Raw genomic sequence first — 19369 nt, 5'->3', positions numbered from 1 at the left:
GAGCCTAGGGCGGCAGATTTTAGGGGCGGCAAATTTGTGGACCGAATTTTTTTAGCCGTCTTTCAGAATACAAAAAGATTTCTGTAAGACGGTTTTCTGATGTCTTGCAACTAAAGAAGTCTAAAAGACATTTTCCGGTAACTTTTCCCTTATCATTTTCATTGTACATTCAACGTACCGAAAATTTCTATAAGTTCTATAAGCTCTATGCTAAAACACCCAGTTCCCGGCCAGCAACCAGTAATCGGCTTCTGCGTCTCTGCCTGTACTTTGTATGAGTGAGAAGAGAGCAAAATTGCGGCAAATATATTTTACACTACCCCCCACTCATACAAGTCCGACTACTGGTCAGGGGTGGAGAAATAGGGTACGCAGGGTACGCAACTGCGTATGGGCGCGAGGGTTTTTGGGGCGAAAAAAATTCTAGGACTATTAAGTAAGCAATTTTTTTTAGTTGGCGCCAGTGGCAGCGTTGGGAAGTTGTTTTAATATAATTTAAAAAATAGAAACATTTATCTGATGCACGTTAAAAAATTAAGTTACGGAGTAAAATATAAATAATAAATAAATTAAATAATAAATATAAATGCATCTGTATTAGTATTATCGAAGATTCTAAATACGAATTTTGTTTTCGTTAGTCAGGGGGCTATTAACGTAGTAAAAGTCATTTTCGACTTGGGGCCTGTGGTGGTGCCAAAGGTTAATTATTAAAAAAAAATAGATACCCAAAAACTATTTCTTGTGCAATTTCAACCAAGTTGTTGAATTGTAAAAAAATGGGAACTGACAATTGTAAAGGTAAGGGCGGCAAAATGTGAACAGCCTCCTGTTGGGAAATGTGTAAATCCGCCACTGAGCAGACGCTATATCATAGACGCTACCTCGCAGAAGCTAGCGTCGTTACGCCATCTAGACTCGTTTCGGTCACGAATTGGATTATTTGGTCTAAAAGCGATTCGCATCGAATAGGCGAAACTATAAAGTCCAGGGGGGCTGAAAAGATGGTAGTCACGTGACTTTGGGGAGAACTGCAGTGCCATCTATCTTAAGAAATACGAACCATTATTCATTTTATTTTGCTAATTTTTTTAAATTTTGATCGATTGATCTAAATTACTTAATTATAATTATTATTTAAACCATTTTGTAATAGAAAGGTGTAAGTTAATTAGTTGTCTGCAGTATTTACTGTATTTGGAAGTCCTGAATATTTTTTCTTTACCGTCGCACGGCCAACTATGAACACGAGTTACCGAATCGAAGTTGGCTGTGAAATGGTAGTTACGTGATTTTGTTTTCCCATTTTAACAAGTTGGTTAAGACCAAATTTACTTTATAGTTTCGCCTATTGATCGACATCAATTCTACCGAAAATAAAGCAATGATTTCCCTAGCGGTCTTAGCCCAAAAATTAATAAATTTAGAAAAAAAGTTTTAGATTAATTACTAGGCTATCAAAAAAAAACTAAATTAGTTAAGTTCAGCAAAATCGATTAATCTGAATAATTGTATTCCGGGAAAGCATTATCAAATGAATCGCCTTTTCATGAGCGCTGTTTCGGGAGGTAAATCAATGCACTTCGAAGGTCCTGTCACCGCTCCCAACTACAGCCAAGTATTACACTTTGTACTCTAAATAAACGGTTAAGGGTCATCGTCGGTTGGCACTATTCCAAAGTATGGCCCGCCTTCGTACTCCACTGTAACGTTAGACGGACAAACGTAGCGTATGCGGCGAATTTAGTCGCTAGAATTAAGCCGATTAATCGCGACTGGAGAAGTAATGATTTGGTCGGGTTTGTCTCACCTGAACCAGAATCCTCCGTCGGTCAGTACGTAGAGATAGGCCCCGGATTCCAGCGGGTCCCTGTGAGCGTAATTAGAGGCATCAGGGCGCGGGCCACCTCGAGTGGCCTTCCCGTCGGACGAGGACACGAATGTAGTGGCTCGATGGAGTAATTTCTCCCTGTTCACGCGGACACTCTTCAGCAAGTCCCCAGTCGAACGACTACTGGTCAAACGCCGTTCTTTCCTCAGTTTCCAGCCCATTTTACAAATCCTATTATTTTAAAAGACAGTTAAACTTGGCGCGGAGGAATTCGTACAACTAGGCTAGATCGTTAGATTACACCAGAATCTTATAATATACCTCCTACTAGACCATTACAATGAAATACTTTTTGTTTTGTATACGAGTCAGTTTTTCAATGGGCGCGAATTTCGCGTCCAATCGCGGATTGATATTTACTTGAGTAATATGTATTTCTGGGACTATTTTTGCTACCGAAAAATATTTTTTTAAATTAGCTTGAGCCTTGGAAGGTACGTTACAACCAAATAACATACATAATAAACCTCTGATCCAACTTAACTATTTATTTTCATAAATTCTAAAGCTTCCTTTCTATAAATTATGGCTGATTTTAGACTTATTACTATATTTAAAACATCCAGATGAAACTTACGTGAGCAATAGCCAGAAAACCCACTCCAAACAGAAAGAGGCAATCCAATATCTTATAAAACTTTGACCGAAATAAGGAGGCAGCCTGTCGTACTATTTAGTGAACCGTATGATCTCCAATCTGATAAAATGCACTGCCTTTATACTAGATTCTTCAGAACACGTGGCACCCAATGAGCAATTCAGGATTGAGTTTTTATTACGATAAATTTCCAACTAGCGTGTACTGTTAATTACTTCGCCTTCGTGGGGTCTTCATAAAGAGATTGCTTTGTTTATAGCTTAATGTTTAAACTCGAGAATTTAATTAAAGTTGCGTAAATATTACAACAATATTTTGAGAATTTTTATTGCAATATTTTTTCTTGATGTAATAGAGCGTTCTATAAAATCGGGACAAAACCGGCCACACTTTTCATACAGACTATAGAGCTAGCTCAGCAAGACTAACAAAATTTTCAATTCTTGGGTTTAAGAGAATTCGGCTTATGTCCTGTCTTTATATTATATTTTAGAAACGTACCTTTTAGGAGTTGTAGGAGGGACCCTAGGTGTTGAAGTATGTTTGGGGTTCAGAATATTTTAAGGATCTAAGTTTCTTGGGACTCGTATTTGCTTATTTGCTATCATAAATTTATTACAAAAATCATTTAAAATAAGAAAAACGGCGCGGAAAGCCGGAAATTAGTGAAGCCTAGGCTAGCAACTACGCTACTCCTAAAAATTGACTGCTCTCAATTTCTTACGGGTTTGCCAGATAAATATTTTTCTCTCACACTCAAAATAACTGGCCAAACTTTCACCTCCTCCGAACTCAAAAGGGGGAAAGCACACCACGCCGATTTTATATAACGCTTTACAATAAGTTATAAACCTTAAAATTAAAAGTACTTAATTTAACGTTATTTAATGTAATTAAATAGATTTGGTTGGAAAATAAAACTCGAGAATTTACTTTAAGTTGCGTAATTATTACGACAGTATGTTGATATTTTTTGGAGCAATAATTTAAGTAACGAACTTAAAAATGAAAATACTTACTATAACGTAATCCAACGAAATTTAAGAGTTTTAAAATAGAGGGAAATTAAAGTAGACATAGTGCTAGTTGCCGTGGCAACGTAAAAAGAGTTTCCTTTAGAATCAATTAGGCCATAAGCGACGAACTTCCGTTGCCGGCAAACGAAAGCGACAGCTAAACTAACAAACCTCTTACATTCGATGCAGCCACTCTCAAAGTTCGACGTTCAAACGAAAGACAATCGTGTAACACGAGGTATAATTTTTTTTCCACTTACAAGGGGGGTGTGTGTTACGCAAAGTTTAACAGGTCTGCCAGACTAAAGAGAAAATAGCCAAATTTGGCGGTTTGAATTTTCAATGTAGTAGTTCGTTTGCATAGCGAATTTAAAAGGACATTTAATCATGATTAAATCTGTTTAAAACCAAACCTGCAAAAGATAAACAATTATTAAACTATTAATTTTGATTATTAGAACACTCTCTGCCCTTTCACTTTCACTTTCAAGAACTAGTATAAAGATTAAAAATGATTAAATTTTTAACATTAATTATTAATTTCACTTTCACAAGAACTGTAGTTTTTGCGGGTAAAGAATTTTTCTTCGTGTCATTTGGGCGGTTTTTCCCAAATAGTTTGGGCGATTTTGCGCAATTCAGACGTGAGGTGACCCTGACAATGTAGAAATCCGAAAAGAAATAAGTGGTCACGCACGTAACACCTTGGTATAATGAGCTCTGTTTTACTTTTGTTTTCGCGTGGCCTTGACTGTGACGACTTCAGTTAATTGTAAAAATTGTAACCCTAGCTCTTTCCTCTCAGCAGGTGGCGTTCAACTCTAAAGAACCAATATATTATATTATTAGTGTATAATACGAATCGAGAGGAAGGACAAACAATGGGAGTGGGTACACGACCTTTCTTTCCGGGTAGCAGTAGCACACGCCCAGGCCGTCGCGACACCCCAAGACGTCTAATTAAAGATCTCTTCAACTTTCATCTGTGTCTCTCTGAGGCGTTGAGCACTACGTGTACAAGCCTGTAGCTTTGACTCTGTACTACCAAAGGCTGCACTCTCTGTACTTGGTGAACAGAATTAACAGAAGTGGTTAGCCCCGCGTATTCCACTCAAGAACTATTGATAAGAAAAAGATACAAAAGTTCAAAGGAAGTATGCTTGATCAAAAATACCGACCAGTCCGTAAACCAGCCATTTGGTTTAAGCGTGGGGTTTCGGACATAAGAAAAAACAGTGTACTATTTCGAAATCCGTAAATTAATACTGAATTTTCATTAAACAAAAGTGTAGGATTTAGAAATCTGGAATTTTATAGATTTCGTCTTGGATTTGGAATTTTTCGCTGGATTTCACAATTTTTGGGGTCAAATTTAGCATATTTTAGTTTTTCAGCGTCACCAAAATCTTGTTTGAATTTGTTTTTTTTTGTGATTTTCGGATCTCTTAATATTTTGTGACTTTCGGATTCCCTTATTTTTTGGGGGTTTCGCGATTTCCAAATTTATCGGTTTTTTTGGGGTACCGTGATTTTCGGATTCCATGATTTGGGGGGGGGGATGCGTGATATTTGTATTCCTTGTATTTTTTTGGGGTTGCGTGATTTTAGGATTCCTTGATTTTTGGGGGTTTTGCGTGATTTTCGGATTCTTTGATTTTATGGGGGGTTGCGTGATTTTCGGATTCTTTGAGTTTGACGGGGAGCGTGATTTTAGGATTCCTTGATTTTTTGGGGGTTGCGTGATTTTGGGATTCTTTGAGTTTGGCGGGGAACGTGATTTTAGGATTCCTTGATTTTTTGGGGGTTGCGTGATTTTCGGATTCTTTGAGTTTGACGGGGAGCGTGATTTTAGGATTCCTTGATTTTTTGGGGGTTGCGTGATTTTCGGATTCTTTGAGTTTGACGGGGAGCGTGATTTTAGGATTCCTTGATTTGTTTGGGGGTTGCGTGATTTTAGGATTCCTTGATTTTTTGGGGGTTGCGTGATTTTGGGATTTTTTTAGTTTGACGGGGAGCGTGATTTTAGGATTCCTTGATTTGTTTGGGGGTTGCGTGATTTTAGGATTCCTTGATTTTTTGGGGGTTGCGTGATTTTGGGATTTTTTGAGTTTGACGGGGAGCGTGATTTTAGGATTCCTTGATTTTTTGGGGGTTGCGTGATTTTCGGATTCTTTGAGTTTGACGGGGAGCGTGATTTTAGGATTCCTTGATTTGTTTGGGGGTTGCGTGATTTTAGGATTCCTTGATTTTTTGGGGGTTGCGTGATTTTGGGATTTTTTGAGTTTGACGGGGAGCGTGATTTTAGGATTCCTTGATTTGTTTGGGGGTTGCGTGATTTTGGGATTCTTTGAGTTTGGCGGGGAGCGTGATTTTAGGATTCCTTGATTTTTTGGGGGTTGCGTGATTTTGGGATTCTTTGAGTTTGACGGGGAGCGTGATTTTAGGATTCCTTGATTTGTTTGGGGGTTGCGTGATTTTGGGATTCTTTGAGTTTGGCGGGGAGCGTGATTTTCGGATTCCTTGATTTTTTGGGGGTTGCGTGATTTTGGGATTCTTTGAGTTTGACGGGGAGCGTGATTTTAGGATTCCTTGATTTGTTTGGGGGTTGCGTGATTTTAGGATTCCTTGATTTTTTGGGGGTTGCGTGATTTTGGGATTTTTTGAGTTTGACGGGGAGCGTGATTTTAGGATTCCTTGATTTGTTTGGGGGTTGCGTGATTTTGGGATTCTTTGAGTTTGACGGGGAGCGTGATTTTAGGATTCCTTGATTTGTTTGGGGGTTGCGTGATTTTGGGATTCTTTGAGTTTGACGGGGAGCGTGATTTTCGGATTCCTTGATTTTTTGGGGGTTGCGTGATTTTGGGATTCTTTGAGTTTGACGGGGAGCGTGATTTTAGGATTCCTTGATTTGTTTGGGGGTTGCGTGATTTTAGGATTCCTTGATTTTTTGGGGGTTGCGTGATTTTGGGATTTTTTGAGTTTGACGGGGAGCGTGATTTTAGGATTCCTTGATTTGTTTGGGGGTTGCGTGATTTTAGGATTCCTTGATTTTTTGGGGGTTGCGTGATTTTGGGATTTTTTTAGTTTGACGGGGAGCGTGATTTTAGGATTCCTTGATTTTTTGGGGGTTGCGTGATTTTGGGATTCTTTGAGTTTGGCGGGGAGCGTGATTTTAGGATTCCTTGATTTTTTGGGGGTTGCGTGATTTTGGGATTCTTTGAGTTTGACGGGGAGCGTGATTTTAGGATTCCTTGATTTGTTTGGGGGTTGCGTGATTTTGGGATTCTTTGAGTTTGGCGGGGAGCGTGATTTTCGGATTCCTTGATTTTTTGGGGGTTGCGTGATTTTGGGATTCTTTGAGTTTGACGGGGAGCGTGATTTTAGGATTCCTTGATTTGTTTGGGGGTTGCGTGATTTTAGGATTCCTTGATTTTTTGGGGGTTGCGTGATTTTGGGATTTTTTGAGTTTGACGGGGAGCGTGATTTTAGGATTCCTTGATTTGTTTGGGGGTTGCGTGATTTTAGGATTCCTTGATTTTTTGGGGGTTGCGTGATTTTGGGATTTTTTTAGTTTGACGGGGAGCGTGATTTTAGGATTCCTTGATTTTTTGGGGGTTGCGTGATTTTCGGATTCTTTGAGTTTGACGGGGAGCGTGATTTTAGGATTCCTTGATTTGTTTGGGGGTTGCGTGATTTTAGGATTCCTTGATTTTTTGGGGGTTGCGTGATTTTGGGATTTTTTGAGTTTGACGGGGAGCGTGATTTTAGGATTCCTTGATTTGTTTGGGGGTTGCGTGATTTTGGGATTCTTTGAGTTTGGCGGGGAGCGTGATTTTAGGATTCCTTGATTTTTTGGGGGTTGCGTGATTTTGGGATTCTTTGAGTTTGACGGGGAGCGTGATTTTAGGATTCCTTGATTTGTTTGGGGGTTGCGTGATTTTGGGATTCTTTGAGTTTGGCGGGGAGCGTGATTTTCGGATTCCTTGATTTTTTGGGGGTTGCGTGATTTTGGGATTCTTTGAGTTTGACGGGGAGCGTGATTTTAGGATTCCTTGATTTGTTTGGGGGTTGCGTGATTTTGGGATTCTTTGAGTTTGGCGGGGAGCGTGATTTTCGGATTCCTTGATTTTTTGGGGGTTGCGTGATTTTGGGATTCTTTGAGTTTGACGGGGAGCGTGATTTTAGGATTCCTTGATTTTTTGGGGGTTGCGTGATTTTGGGATTCTTTGAGTTTGGCGGGGAGCGTGATTTTCGGATTCCTTGATTTTTTGGGGGTTGCGTGATTTTCGGATTCTTTGAGTTTGACGGGGAGCGTGATTTTAGGATTCCTTGATTTGTTTGGGGGTTGCGTGATTTTGGGATTCTTTGAGTTTGACGGGGAGCGTGATTTTAGGATTCCTTGATTTGTTTGGGGGTTGCGTGATTTTGGGATTCTTTGAGTTTGACGGGGAGCGTGATTTTAGGATTCCTTGATTTGTTTGGGGGTTGCGTGATTTTGGGATTCTTTGAGTTTGGCGGGGAACGTGATTTTAGGATTCCTTGATTTTTTGGGGGTTGCGTGATTTTCGGATTCTTTGAGTTTGACGGGGAGCGTGATTTTAGGATTCCTTGATTTTTTGGGGGTTGCGTGATTTTGGGATTCTTTGAGTTTGACGGGGAGCGTGATTTTAGGATTCCTTGATTTATTTGGGGGTTGCGTGATTTTGGGATTCTTTGAGTTTGGCGGGGAGCGTGATTTTAGGATTCCTTGATTTTTTGGGGGTTGCGTGATTTTGGGATTCTTTGAGTTTGACGGGGAGCGTGATTTTAGGATTCCTTGATTTGTTTGGGGGTTGCGTGATTTTGGGATTCTTTGAGTTTGGCGGGGAGCGTGATTTTCGGATTCCTTGATTTTTTGGGGGTTGCGTGATTTTGGGATTCTTTGAGTTTGACGGGGAGCGTGATTTTAGGATTCCTTGATTTGTTTGGGGGTTGCGTGATTTTGGGATTCTTTGAGTTTGGCGGGGAGCGTGATTTTCGGATTCCTTGATTTTTTGGGGGTTGCGTGATTTTGGGATTCTTTGAGTTTGACGGGGAGCGTGATTTTAGGATTCCTTGATTTGTTTGGGGGTTGCGTGATTTTGGGATTCTTTGAGTTTGGCGGGGAGCGTGATTTTCGGATTCCTTGATTTTTTGGGGGTTGCGTGATTTTCGGATTCTTTGAGTTTGACGGGGAGCGTGATTTTAGGATTCCTTGATTTGTTTGGGGGTTGCGTGATTTTGGGATTCTTTGAGTTTGACGGGGAGCGTGATTTTAGGATTCCTTGATTTGTTTGGGGGTTGCGTGATTTTGGGATTCTTTGAGTTTGGCGGGGAGCGTGATTTTAGGATTCCTTGATTTTTTGGGGGTTGCGTGATTTTCGGATTCTTTTTTTTGGAGGGGGTTTGTTTGATTTCTTGATATTTATTTGGATTTAAAATTTTTATTGAGGGTTATTTTAATATATTGCATCCGAAAATTGTGAATGATATCTCAATAAAACCACTCCGAGAAAAACTGACCACACGGAAAATGTTTTGCTTTAAAATTGGAAAAAGGGATTTCGTAAATTTCGGTACACTTGGATAAGAGATGTCCTTGACCTCCAACAATTTACGCTTTCGACGGGCACGTTTCGTTCGGCGTTACGTGTGACCTCTGACCCCCAAAACGTGGCCGCGCCCCCTCTTTTCCTTATCACCAACAGTCACCGCAAGTCAAACGCGCTTTTGATCGGGCGGCTACAGGGTCACGAATTATCCCTCTCTAATGGAATCACGACTTCCCAAATCTCCAAAATAGTTTCACGGTTAGTTAAATTTGCCAAATTAAGGGTAGTTAATTGTACCGGCGTACAATGGAAGAATTTAACGCGTTAAAAAACGATTCGATTTTTCGTTTCGAAGACCAACCATTACTTTGGTAATTGTCCAGGTTTACAAAGGTCGAATTATTTCATAAAAAATAATGTTCATCTTTGAATATTAGGTTTATCGCTATAGCGGAGACGATGAAGGGCTAAGCCCGACGAAACCGGTCAGACGATCATGTAAATATTGTAAAGAAATTTTAAATATATACATGCAAATGTAACGACGTTTTTATTCTTTAAAATACATACTAATCTTATAATACTACAATTTTTGGATATTTTAATCTTATAATACTACAATTTTTGGATATTTTAATCTTATAATACTACAATTTTTGGATATTTTAATCTTATAATACTACAATTTTTGGATATTTTAATCTTATAATACTACAATTTTTGGATATTTTAATCTTATAATACTACAATTTTTGGATATTTTAATCTTATAATACTACAATTTTTGGATATTTTAATCTTATAATACTACAATTTTTGGATATTTTAATCTTATAATACTACAATTTTTGGATATTTTAATCTTATAATACTACAATTTTTGGATATTTTAATCTTATAATACTACAATTTTTGGATATTTTAATCTTATAATACTACAATTTTTGGAAATTTTAACCTTATAATACTACAATTTTTGGATATTTTAATCTTATAATACTACAATTTTTCTACTGCAATTTTTCGATATTTTAATCTTATAATACTACAATTTTTCGATATTTTAATCTTATAATACTACAATTTTTGGATATTTTAATCTTATAATACTACAATTTTTGGATATTTTAATCTTATAATACTACAATTTTTCGATATTTTAATCTTATAATACTACAATTTTTGGATATTTTAATCTTATAATACTACAATTTTTGGATATTTTAATCTTATAATACTACAATTTTTGGAAATTTTAACCTTATAATACTACAATTTTTGGATATTTTAATCTTATAATACTACAATTTTTCTACTGCAATTTTTCGATATTTTAATCTTATAATACTACAATTTTTCTACTGCAATTTTTCGATATTTTAATCTTATAATACTACAATTTTTCTACTGCAATTTTTCGATATTTTAACCCAATAAAACTCCTATATTTCGATATTTTATCCCAATAAAACTCCTATATTTCGATATTTCAACCCAATAAAACTCCTATATTTCGATATTTTAGCCTTATAAAACTCCTACAGGGTTGCCACGGTACCTGGAAAACCTGGAATTCCTGGAAAAGTCAGGGAATTTTTAAAATTAGTCTAAAAATCAGGGAATTTTAAAAATTAGTCTAAAAGTCAGGGAAATGTCAGGGAATTTAATTTTGGGTGCAAATAGGAAATTTTACTAAAATATAGGTTATAAAATACAAAATCGTGGCACAAAATAAGTCAGGGAAAATCTCCGGAGATGGTCAGGGAAAAACTGTGGCAACCCTGTCCTATATTTTGATATTTTAACCCTATATAACTCAAATATTTCGATATTTTAACCGTATAAATCTACAATTTATTGATATTTTACACCATTAAAAGTACTATATTTCCATATTGTAACTCTATAAAACTCCTTCAATCGCGTTGAAAGAAGTTAGTCTTAAGGATCCAATGAGCTTACTAGCTCTTCGTGCGTGAGGAAATAATTTTATCAGCAGTCTATTTCCCTAAGTATAAATAAATACATTCTTGTTCTTACGTATTAAATTACGTTTTGGATAAATTAAAAATTAAATAATTGGAAAAATCAAGATGTAAATTTATTTTTGGGGAAATAAATTATTATTTTGATTTTTGTCGAAATTTGAAAATCCATATGTATCCGATTCAGAGAAAAAATAGCCCGCAAAATAAATGGCGGCGATACCCCCACAAGGAAAAACCTACGGGGACAGAGCCTCCACAGAAATAAAATTGAGGATAAATAACAATCAGGGGAAAATTTCAAGGAAAAACCTACGGGGACAGAGCCTCCACAGAAATAAAATTGAGGATAAATAACAATCAGGGGAAATTTTCAAGGAAAAACCTACGGGGACAGAGCCTCCACAGAAATAAAATTGAGGATAAATAACAATCAGGGGAAAATTTCAAGGAAAAACCTACGGGGACAGAGCCTCCACAGAAATAAAATTGAGGATAAATAACAATCAGGGGAAAATTTCAAGGAAAAACCTACGGGGACAGAGCCTCCACAGAAATAAAATTGAGGATAAATAACAATCAGGGAAAAATTTCTTATCTCACTGCCTTTATTTCAGTCTTTTACAAAAGTTATTTTGATAATGAAGATGCAGGTAACATTGAGATAAAATAAGCGTAAAATTGAGTTCGATACATTCGTCCAAACAGAAAATCGCCTCATCGTGTACCCCGTTTTACGCAATTATCTATAGTTAAGCTAAATAGCCTAAAATACGATCGTAATATGTGGCCAAGAAAGGATTAATGATTTAGGGTACACTGAGATTTTTCTTAAATTTTGTTATCAATGAATTCATTGACTGATGAGATATTAGAAATAACATTTAAAATATACTGTACAGGGTGTTCAAAAGGTGATGCAAAAATTTTAAGGAGTTGTAGGGGGTGAGTTGAGAAGTATGCCTGTTTTTTACGTAGGAAAATGGGGGAAAAAACAGGCATACTTCTCAACTCACCCCCTACAGCTCCTTAAGATTTTTGCATCACCTTTTGAAACACTCTGTATAATTTACCATTAGATACAACTAAACAATAACTTTTAATTATTTTATATATTCTACCTATAAAATATCTTTGGAGTATATTAAGCATACTCTTTTGAAACACCCTGTATAGTAATAAAGATTTAGAGCTGTACATTTTCTTTCTTAGTTTTCAGTATATGAATTTTCGGCCCCGAGCCCCCCAGGAATTTTTTCCAATAGCCTCCGCTACTAAAAATACAAGCCTCGATACAAGAATCACGCGTTTGCACTTTTAAATTTATTTAAATAACATAAAGGCAATCAAAGTCTCAAAAAGGGAAGAAAAATTTTAATGCTACGGCTGAAGATGGGTTAGGGGGGTCTTGACAAATTCCTTTCTCAACGGGACGTTTTAGCAAATGGCGAAGGAAGGGGAATAATATTTTTTGGCACATACTATCTACTCCATCGCCACAATCGTTTAGCAGACGAAACTTTTAAAGAAGAAAGCCGGCTGGTGGCGCACAATGCGCGAGAAGGGATTTTAATTTTAAATTTTGGGCCGAGATAGTGGCGGTGTCGCAAGGTCCAAATTCTTGGGATGAAGGACATTTATATGACGCACCTGTTTATGTTTTTACGACGGTGGCCTTCGAAACCCAAATGATCTGAAGTTACGAATATATTCAGATTTCGTAACTCTTTCTGAGAATTTGTAAAAACTGTAGGACCGTAAACAGGAAATGCTAACTCAAATTTCTTGTTTAAAAAGGTCGGCATATCAACGAATTAGAAAAATTTTAGTTTCTATATTTTTAGTTATCAAAAGTTGTGGCCCAAATTTTTCTTTAATTTGTATTAGCAGAAGTATTTAGAGGGAAGTATCCATCTTCTTATATTACTAAGGTTATTTGTTTTAATATAATTTTGAACAATATTTATATGGTAATTAAAATAATATTTATATTTATATGGTTATTAAATTAATATTTATATTTATATGGTAATTAAAATAATATTTATATTTATATGATAATTAAAATAATATTTATACTTATATATTAATTATAATATGTATATAATAATTATAATATGTATATATTAATTATAATATGTATATATTAATTATAATATGTATATATTAATTATAATATGTATATATTAATTATAATATGTATATATTAATTATAATATGTATATATTAATTATAATATGTATATATTAATTATAATATGTATATATTAATTATAATATGTATATATTAATTATAATATGTATATATTAATTATAATATGTATATATTAATTATAATATGTATATATTAATTATAATATGTATATATTAATTATAATATGTATATATTAATTATAATATGTATATATTAATTATAATATGTATATATTAATTATAATATGTATATATTAATTATAATATGTATATATTAATTATAATATGTATATATTAATTATAATATGTATATATTAATTATAATATGTATATATTAATTATAATATGTATATATTAATTATAATATGTATATATTAATTATAATATGTATATATTAATTATAATATGTATATATTAATTATAATATGTATATATTAATTATAATATGTATATATTAATTATAATATGTATATATTAATTATAATATGTATATATTAATTAGGGTAACATACCTTTTGAAAGGCGGGTACCAGACTGGTGACGCAAAGTCTATAAAGGGAAACAGAAAGGTATTGAAGATTGTTTTTATCAAGTTTGTAGTTTTCTTGTGAAAAGTGCGCCTAACTATTCCAGTTAACATGTTAATCTATTTCGCTATGTTACGACAGAGGTCTGAAAAATCTTGTTTTTCGTCCATTTGAACACCAAGATCGCATACACATTTTTCGGGTGGAATTTCCTGCCCATCGAGGTAGTAATTGGTGCGTGGATTGTTTTTTCCAAGGTGGACACATTATTTTGTAGCGTCAAAAATAAGACCAGATACTGCTGCTGAGGCTTCTACCTGAGATAAATCGTCTTGGAGCTCATTTGTAGACGTGGTCAACTGGAGTACATGAATACGTTTAGTGTCATCTGCAAATAGATTAGGGAAATCATGTAAACAGGGCATGATGGAGAGTTGTTTTCTGAGAAAGACCGTCCAGCGGCAATCGGGCGTTCAAACAGTTTGTGATGGGGTACTTGGTCGAAGGTTTTCTGGATGTCCAAATAAATAACATCCACAGCGAGCCCATCGTTATCCAGCAAACACAAATAGGTTTGATATTCAGTGGACATCCATTACATGTCCAGATGTCATAGCAACGGAGATCCAGTAGATGTCGAAACACAGAATAGTCAATATCCTGTGCTTTGATATCTACTGGATCTCCATTGCTATGACATCTGGATATGTAATGGATATCTACTGAATATCAAAACTATTTGTGTTTGCTGGGTAGTGGTATTAGACCTAGAAGGAAGATATCCATGCTCATGTCGGGAGGAGAAGGAGGTACCTATAAACGTTTGAAAATCTGGTCTTTGATAAGAGATACTAATTCTTTTGCCACTTGGCTGGTTAGACTGATCGGTCGCTAGTTTTGAGGAAGAGGATCAAATAAAAATTTTGAGTTAATGGAAGGGCAATGTGTTGAGCCGTCTGCTTCAGTAGGTTTGGGTGCAGGTTTTCGGGTTCCGGGATTTTGGTTTTGGACAGAGTAGATAGATTTCTGTAACCTTCACTCCTAGTGACCTGGAATATGGCAGGAGGACTGTCACTTGTTGTTGTCTTGGTGTGAAGACAGAGATGAAGAAGTTGTTGAGGGATAATTCTAATTCCAGGTCTTCTGTGGCTGTTTTCCCGTTTATCCGGAGACATTGGATTAACGTTTAGATTTACGTTTGGAGTTTACAAATTTAAAGAAAGCTTTGGGGCTAGATTTTAAGTTTAAGGTGGTCACATTTCCCTGAGCAATCCGAGCTAGGTGAGTCAAATTGTTTCTGGCTCGTTCATAGAGGTAGTGATAGTTATCTAAATATTGCGAGTTCAGCTTCCTATGTTTTTGGAAGACTTTCCACGTCCGTTCCTTTTCGCGCTTGGCTAGGCGAAGTTCCGTTGATAGGGCTGTGCGAGTACTCGAACATCATCGAGTATTCGGCCTTTTTGGAGGTTGAGTACTCGAACTCGACATCGAATAAGTAATTTTAGAATACTCGTTGATTACCGAGTACCAAAAAGTTGCATATTCGGGTACCCGATTACTCGAATAAGCTGCTCTCTAAACTCGTCGAGCATTTGTTTTTTCTATCCTCGTTGCTTCAAAGTTCAAAGTGGGGATTTTACCACTTTTTAGTAAACGGTACCTACAAAGTTGTGGAAACTGTGGTTCATTTAAATTAAAGGAACATTTTTCAGCATTGAAAGTTACTTTATACTCCTTTTAAATTTAATTTCATAATTTCTTGAATAAAACCAGCTCGTAATCAAGTACTCGAGGTTTTATCTGAATTACTTGACTCGAATAAAAGAAAATTTATCCTTAATCATGTACTCGATTACTCGACTCGACTTCAATATTACTCGACTCGATTACTCGATGAAAATAAAAATTGATACTCGATAACTGGCACTATTGCCTAAAACCACTAATCGCGCAGCCCTATCCTTTGATGGAAATCTTCTGGAGTTCCGCTTCCTAGCGGGTAAGTAGGCAGTAACGGCCGAGAGTAGTTCATCATGGAAGATTTCCTAGCTTTTGATTCGAATTTAAATTTTCAGTCAATGGTTCACAGATTTTCATTTAAAGTTGAGAAATCAGCGTTTAAATAGTCGGTTGATTCAGTAGGTATAGGTGGTAGTGGTGCAGGAAGGTTTAGGTTGAAAGAGACCACATCGTGGTCCCTTTTTCCGGAGGCTGTAGGAATTTAACACCGTAGACGAGTAGAGAATCAGTGGACAGAATGAAATCCAAGGTGCTGTCACGATGACGTGTACGTGTTGGGATAGACACAAATGGATAAAGGCTGTAGAGGGCCAAAGCAGATAGGAATTCTTCGTCGTCTTTGCTATCTATACTCTTTTTCGCGGTATGTTCCTGGGCGCGTCCATGTTTGGTTTTCCGCCTTTCAGCCCCATCCTCCATAACGGATACCCAAAGAGTGGATGCTAGACTCCCCGCTGAGGGGAGAGGCAATGGCCGACGAGCGGGAGGCAAGTAAGAAGGGTAAATAAAGGCGTGAAAAAGAGTGTATAGCATGAGCAGGGGAAGACCACTCAATGTAAGGGTAGTTGAAATCGCCTGCTATTAATGGGCAGAGGTTATTTATTGCGGCATAGTTTTCGATATGTTCTAGAAGATGCCTAAGGTCTGGTTTATTTCTGAAGATATATGCACACGACGAGGAATGAGACGGGGTTATCGAAAGTTCGATAAGTGAGTAGTCGAGTCCGTTTTAGGTTTTGGAATTGCTGCCTGAGCAGTTTTGTGTTAGTAAGGAATTTGATATAGCAGCTGAGAGACATGGCCGAGCCACCACCGGATGTATTGTTTTGTCGATCTGTTCGGAGTAATGCATATAGTTAGGGAGATAAATTTCAGCATCGTGATGGTTTTATCCCACCATGTCCCAGTTATGAATAGAAGAGAGAAATTGTTTGTATCTTTACGCTGTTGTAATATGGGCTCAAGCCTTTGAAAGACATAAATTGCAATGACCGCAGCTTGAGGGTCGAGTTTGGTGGTGAGTCGAAATTTTTCGTTAGCAATAACGCATATTTAAAGTGCTGGCTAGACTCGGGACGAGTGACAATGACATTTCTGCACGTGTATCAAACGAAGTTTTTTAATACATTTGCGAGAAAATGATAATAAAACAAAGGACAAAATGATATTGTTTTGCAAAATTTAATTTCGTAAGAAAGGAATCGAGTCCTAAGGGGGGTGTGAGCCCCCAACCCCCCCCCCCCTTAAATACGTCCTTGCTTATAATATATCTTTTACGACCTAAAACGGGAAAATTACACTGCGTAGAGATATTTAACGAACCATAAGCAAAATTTTAGCGATGAAATAGTTTTACAAACATGGAGCCGTAGATTATCTAAAACCAGCATAAATAGACTAGCAATCGTTGACGAACGACGGTATTTATTATCTTTTCAATGGAAACGCTGGCGCCATCTACACAAATAATTATCAACTAATTGTCCATTTTCCAAATAAATTCGATAATTATGACGTATAGTGTACAGGCAGTTGGGGCAACTTGGGGGTGGAATCATAATTCGTCTGCTAAAAGCAACGCCTCTACAGCAGAATGGAACGGACATAACTCCCTAAAGTATAGTCTTTGTGATTTTTTTGTGACAGGAGCTGAAGTTCGAGAATCCTGAATCACGAATATGGTAGATTCAAATTTAATTCAATATCTTCATACTTTGGAAGATTTTCATGTAAAAGTACAGAGCTGGACTGGCAAGAAGTTGGCCCCACCGGCTATGCAATCGTGATGGTCCCATTTCCCATTGAAGCCAAATTTTTTCTTTATATCCCCCAAAGTATTGATATAAAGAAAAAATATAATTTATCAATAACGTAAATCCCTATTTATTGAAACTGAAAGATTTTACTGTAGTTTGGTTTTGTTACCCTAAATCACTGATATTTGCATTTACTTAATTGAAGGCATATCTCCATTTACCAAGAACAAGCTTAATAATTATAAAATGCTTAAATGCTTACAACCTTTTCTTCTCTGGGTTTTTTCGTGATGTTATGGTTAAACATACTTAAAAGCTTTAACAATTGTTTTTATGATCTGGTAAAAGCCATTTTAACTATCTATTATCTAGTTCTTTAGTTCAAGGTATGCGCGACAAAAGGTTGAAAACCCATCACGTCAGGATCGGTAGATAGTTTATTCATACCGCTTATCGTTTATATAAAAACTTGTTGGGGTTAACGGTAATAGTTAGTGTAGGGAGCTGTTGGCTCGCGTGGCATGAAGGGCTTGCCACCACCCTGGCACCCTCCTACGCAATTTAACCCGGCCACCTGGATTAATGGCTTTAAAAGTCGCTCGATGACTTAGGCTTAAGTTGGTACCTTGGGCATTAGCCTAGCTGATTATTATTGATTATTATTCTTTAAGGTAATGCACTCAACGAGAAACACCATTTAAAGATGTAACGATAAAATCGGGTCACTGTACGTATATGGCAGTGCTTGATGAGTCATGCTCCTACGTCACCGCACTTTTGATTTATGTTGATTACATTGTTCGTGACCACGAAAGACAACTGTTACTGGTGTCAAAGCTTATTTGTTAAAGAGGCAAGCTATGCCCCAATAAGTCAAATCAAAAAAACGTGACCTAGACTGCGATTTAGAGCTGGAAGACAATCTTAAACTCAGTACCATATTGGTGCAGAATTTCACTGAAGAACATTATAAACTTGCGGACAAACGTTTTCCTTTGGTATGAAACATCAGAAGAAAATAGGGGAAGTACGTATCTGTAGCTTTGAGCCATAGAAGTCGTCGTGTGACCCACGAAAATGCCTTTTTACGCGTAATAAACCAAACTGAAAAAGTAGTTCCACTTTTGTTTTGATTCAACTCGGCTATAAACGACGAAAGCAAATACGCCTTAGCTCAATTAGCAGAGAATGAGAAGGACAATATGTCACAATTGTTCAATTTAAGAAAAATTGATTTTTTAAACGATGTATTCATCCGCGATTTCCCGCCAAACCGTTTTGGCGCGAAAATTCGTGAAAAGTGACGCCTTTCCAAAGCTGACTAGAAGCGTACTTCCCCCTATTTTCTTCTGGAAACATGCATATTTCAGTGTAGATAGAAAATACCAAGATAAATATAAACCACAAAATATAAACCAGTCATTTCCAATTTCATTAAGTGAATTTATAATGAAAAATTGGCTGATCTACCATTTAATGATCTACTTCACCTTTGTGAAAAACATTGATGTTGAATTTACTCTCGAGCAAGCCCAAAAAGTTCAAACTGAAACCAAAAATCAGTCTCAGTTTAAACTGTGGTATCACTTTCGCGCTGGCAGGATTACAGCTTCTAATTTGAGAGCAGCCTGCCACGGCAATCCACCAATGCTTTCAGATTCCTTGATCTTCTCTCAACAAGATGGGGTACCATTAAACAGCTAGAAAAGCTTACCAGAAAGCTATGGTGATGAATCGTAAAAAAACCTTCAAATTGAAAAATCGAATTGTGGCGCATCTCCAGATGGGTTTGTACTTGGTTATTGCTGTGGACA

The 19369-nt window shown here is 36.6% G+C and overlaps 1 protein-coding gene across 2 annotated transcripts in view; it reads right to left on the bottom strand.

The window, feature by feature from the left end:
- Nucleotides 1-3663, bottom strand: part of LOC149926016 (uncharacterized) — a 50698-nt gene extending 47035 nt beyond the window's left edge. The window contains exons 1-3 of one of the 2 annotated variants that reach the window (XM_090160159.1): nucleotides 3509-3663; nucleotides 2469-2588; nucleotides 1811-2062 (exon numbers count right to left, since the gene is read on the bottom strand). In XM_090160159.1, coding sequence (XP_090016285.1) covers nucleotides 1811-2052 — 242 coding nt within the window. In that variant the 5' untranslated portion in view covers nucleotides 2053-2062; nucleotides 2469-2588; nucleotides 3509-3663. The remainder of the gene's footprint in view (nucleotides 1-1810; nucleotides 2063-2468; nucleotides 2589-3508) is intronic. The other variant, XM_090160160.1, reaches the window with a different exon arrangement.
- Between the last annotated feature and the right edge of the window lie 15706 nt (nucleotides 3664-19369).

Source organism: Leiobunum rupestre, chromosome 10, assembly GCF_980474605.1.
Source record: "Leiobunum rupestre chromosome 10, qqLeiRupe1.1.hap1, whole genome shotgun sequence".
NCBI lineage: Eukaryota > Metazoa > Arthropoda > Arachnida > Opiliones > Sclerosomatidae > Leiobunum > Leiobunum rupestre.
This window is presented reverse-complemented; position numbering and strand designations above follow the sequence as displayed.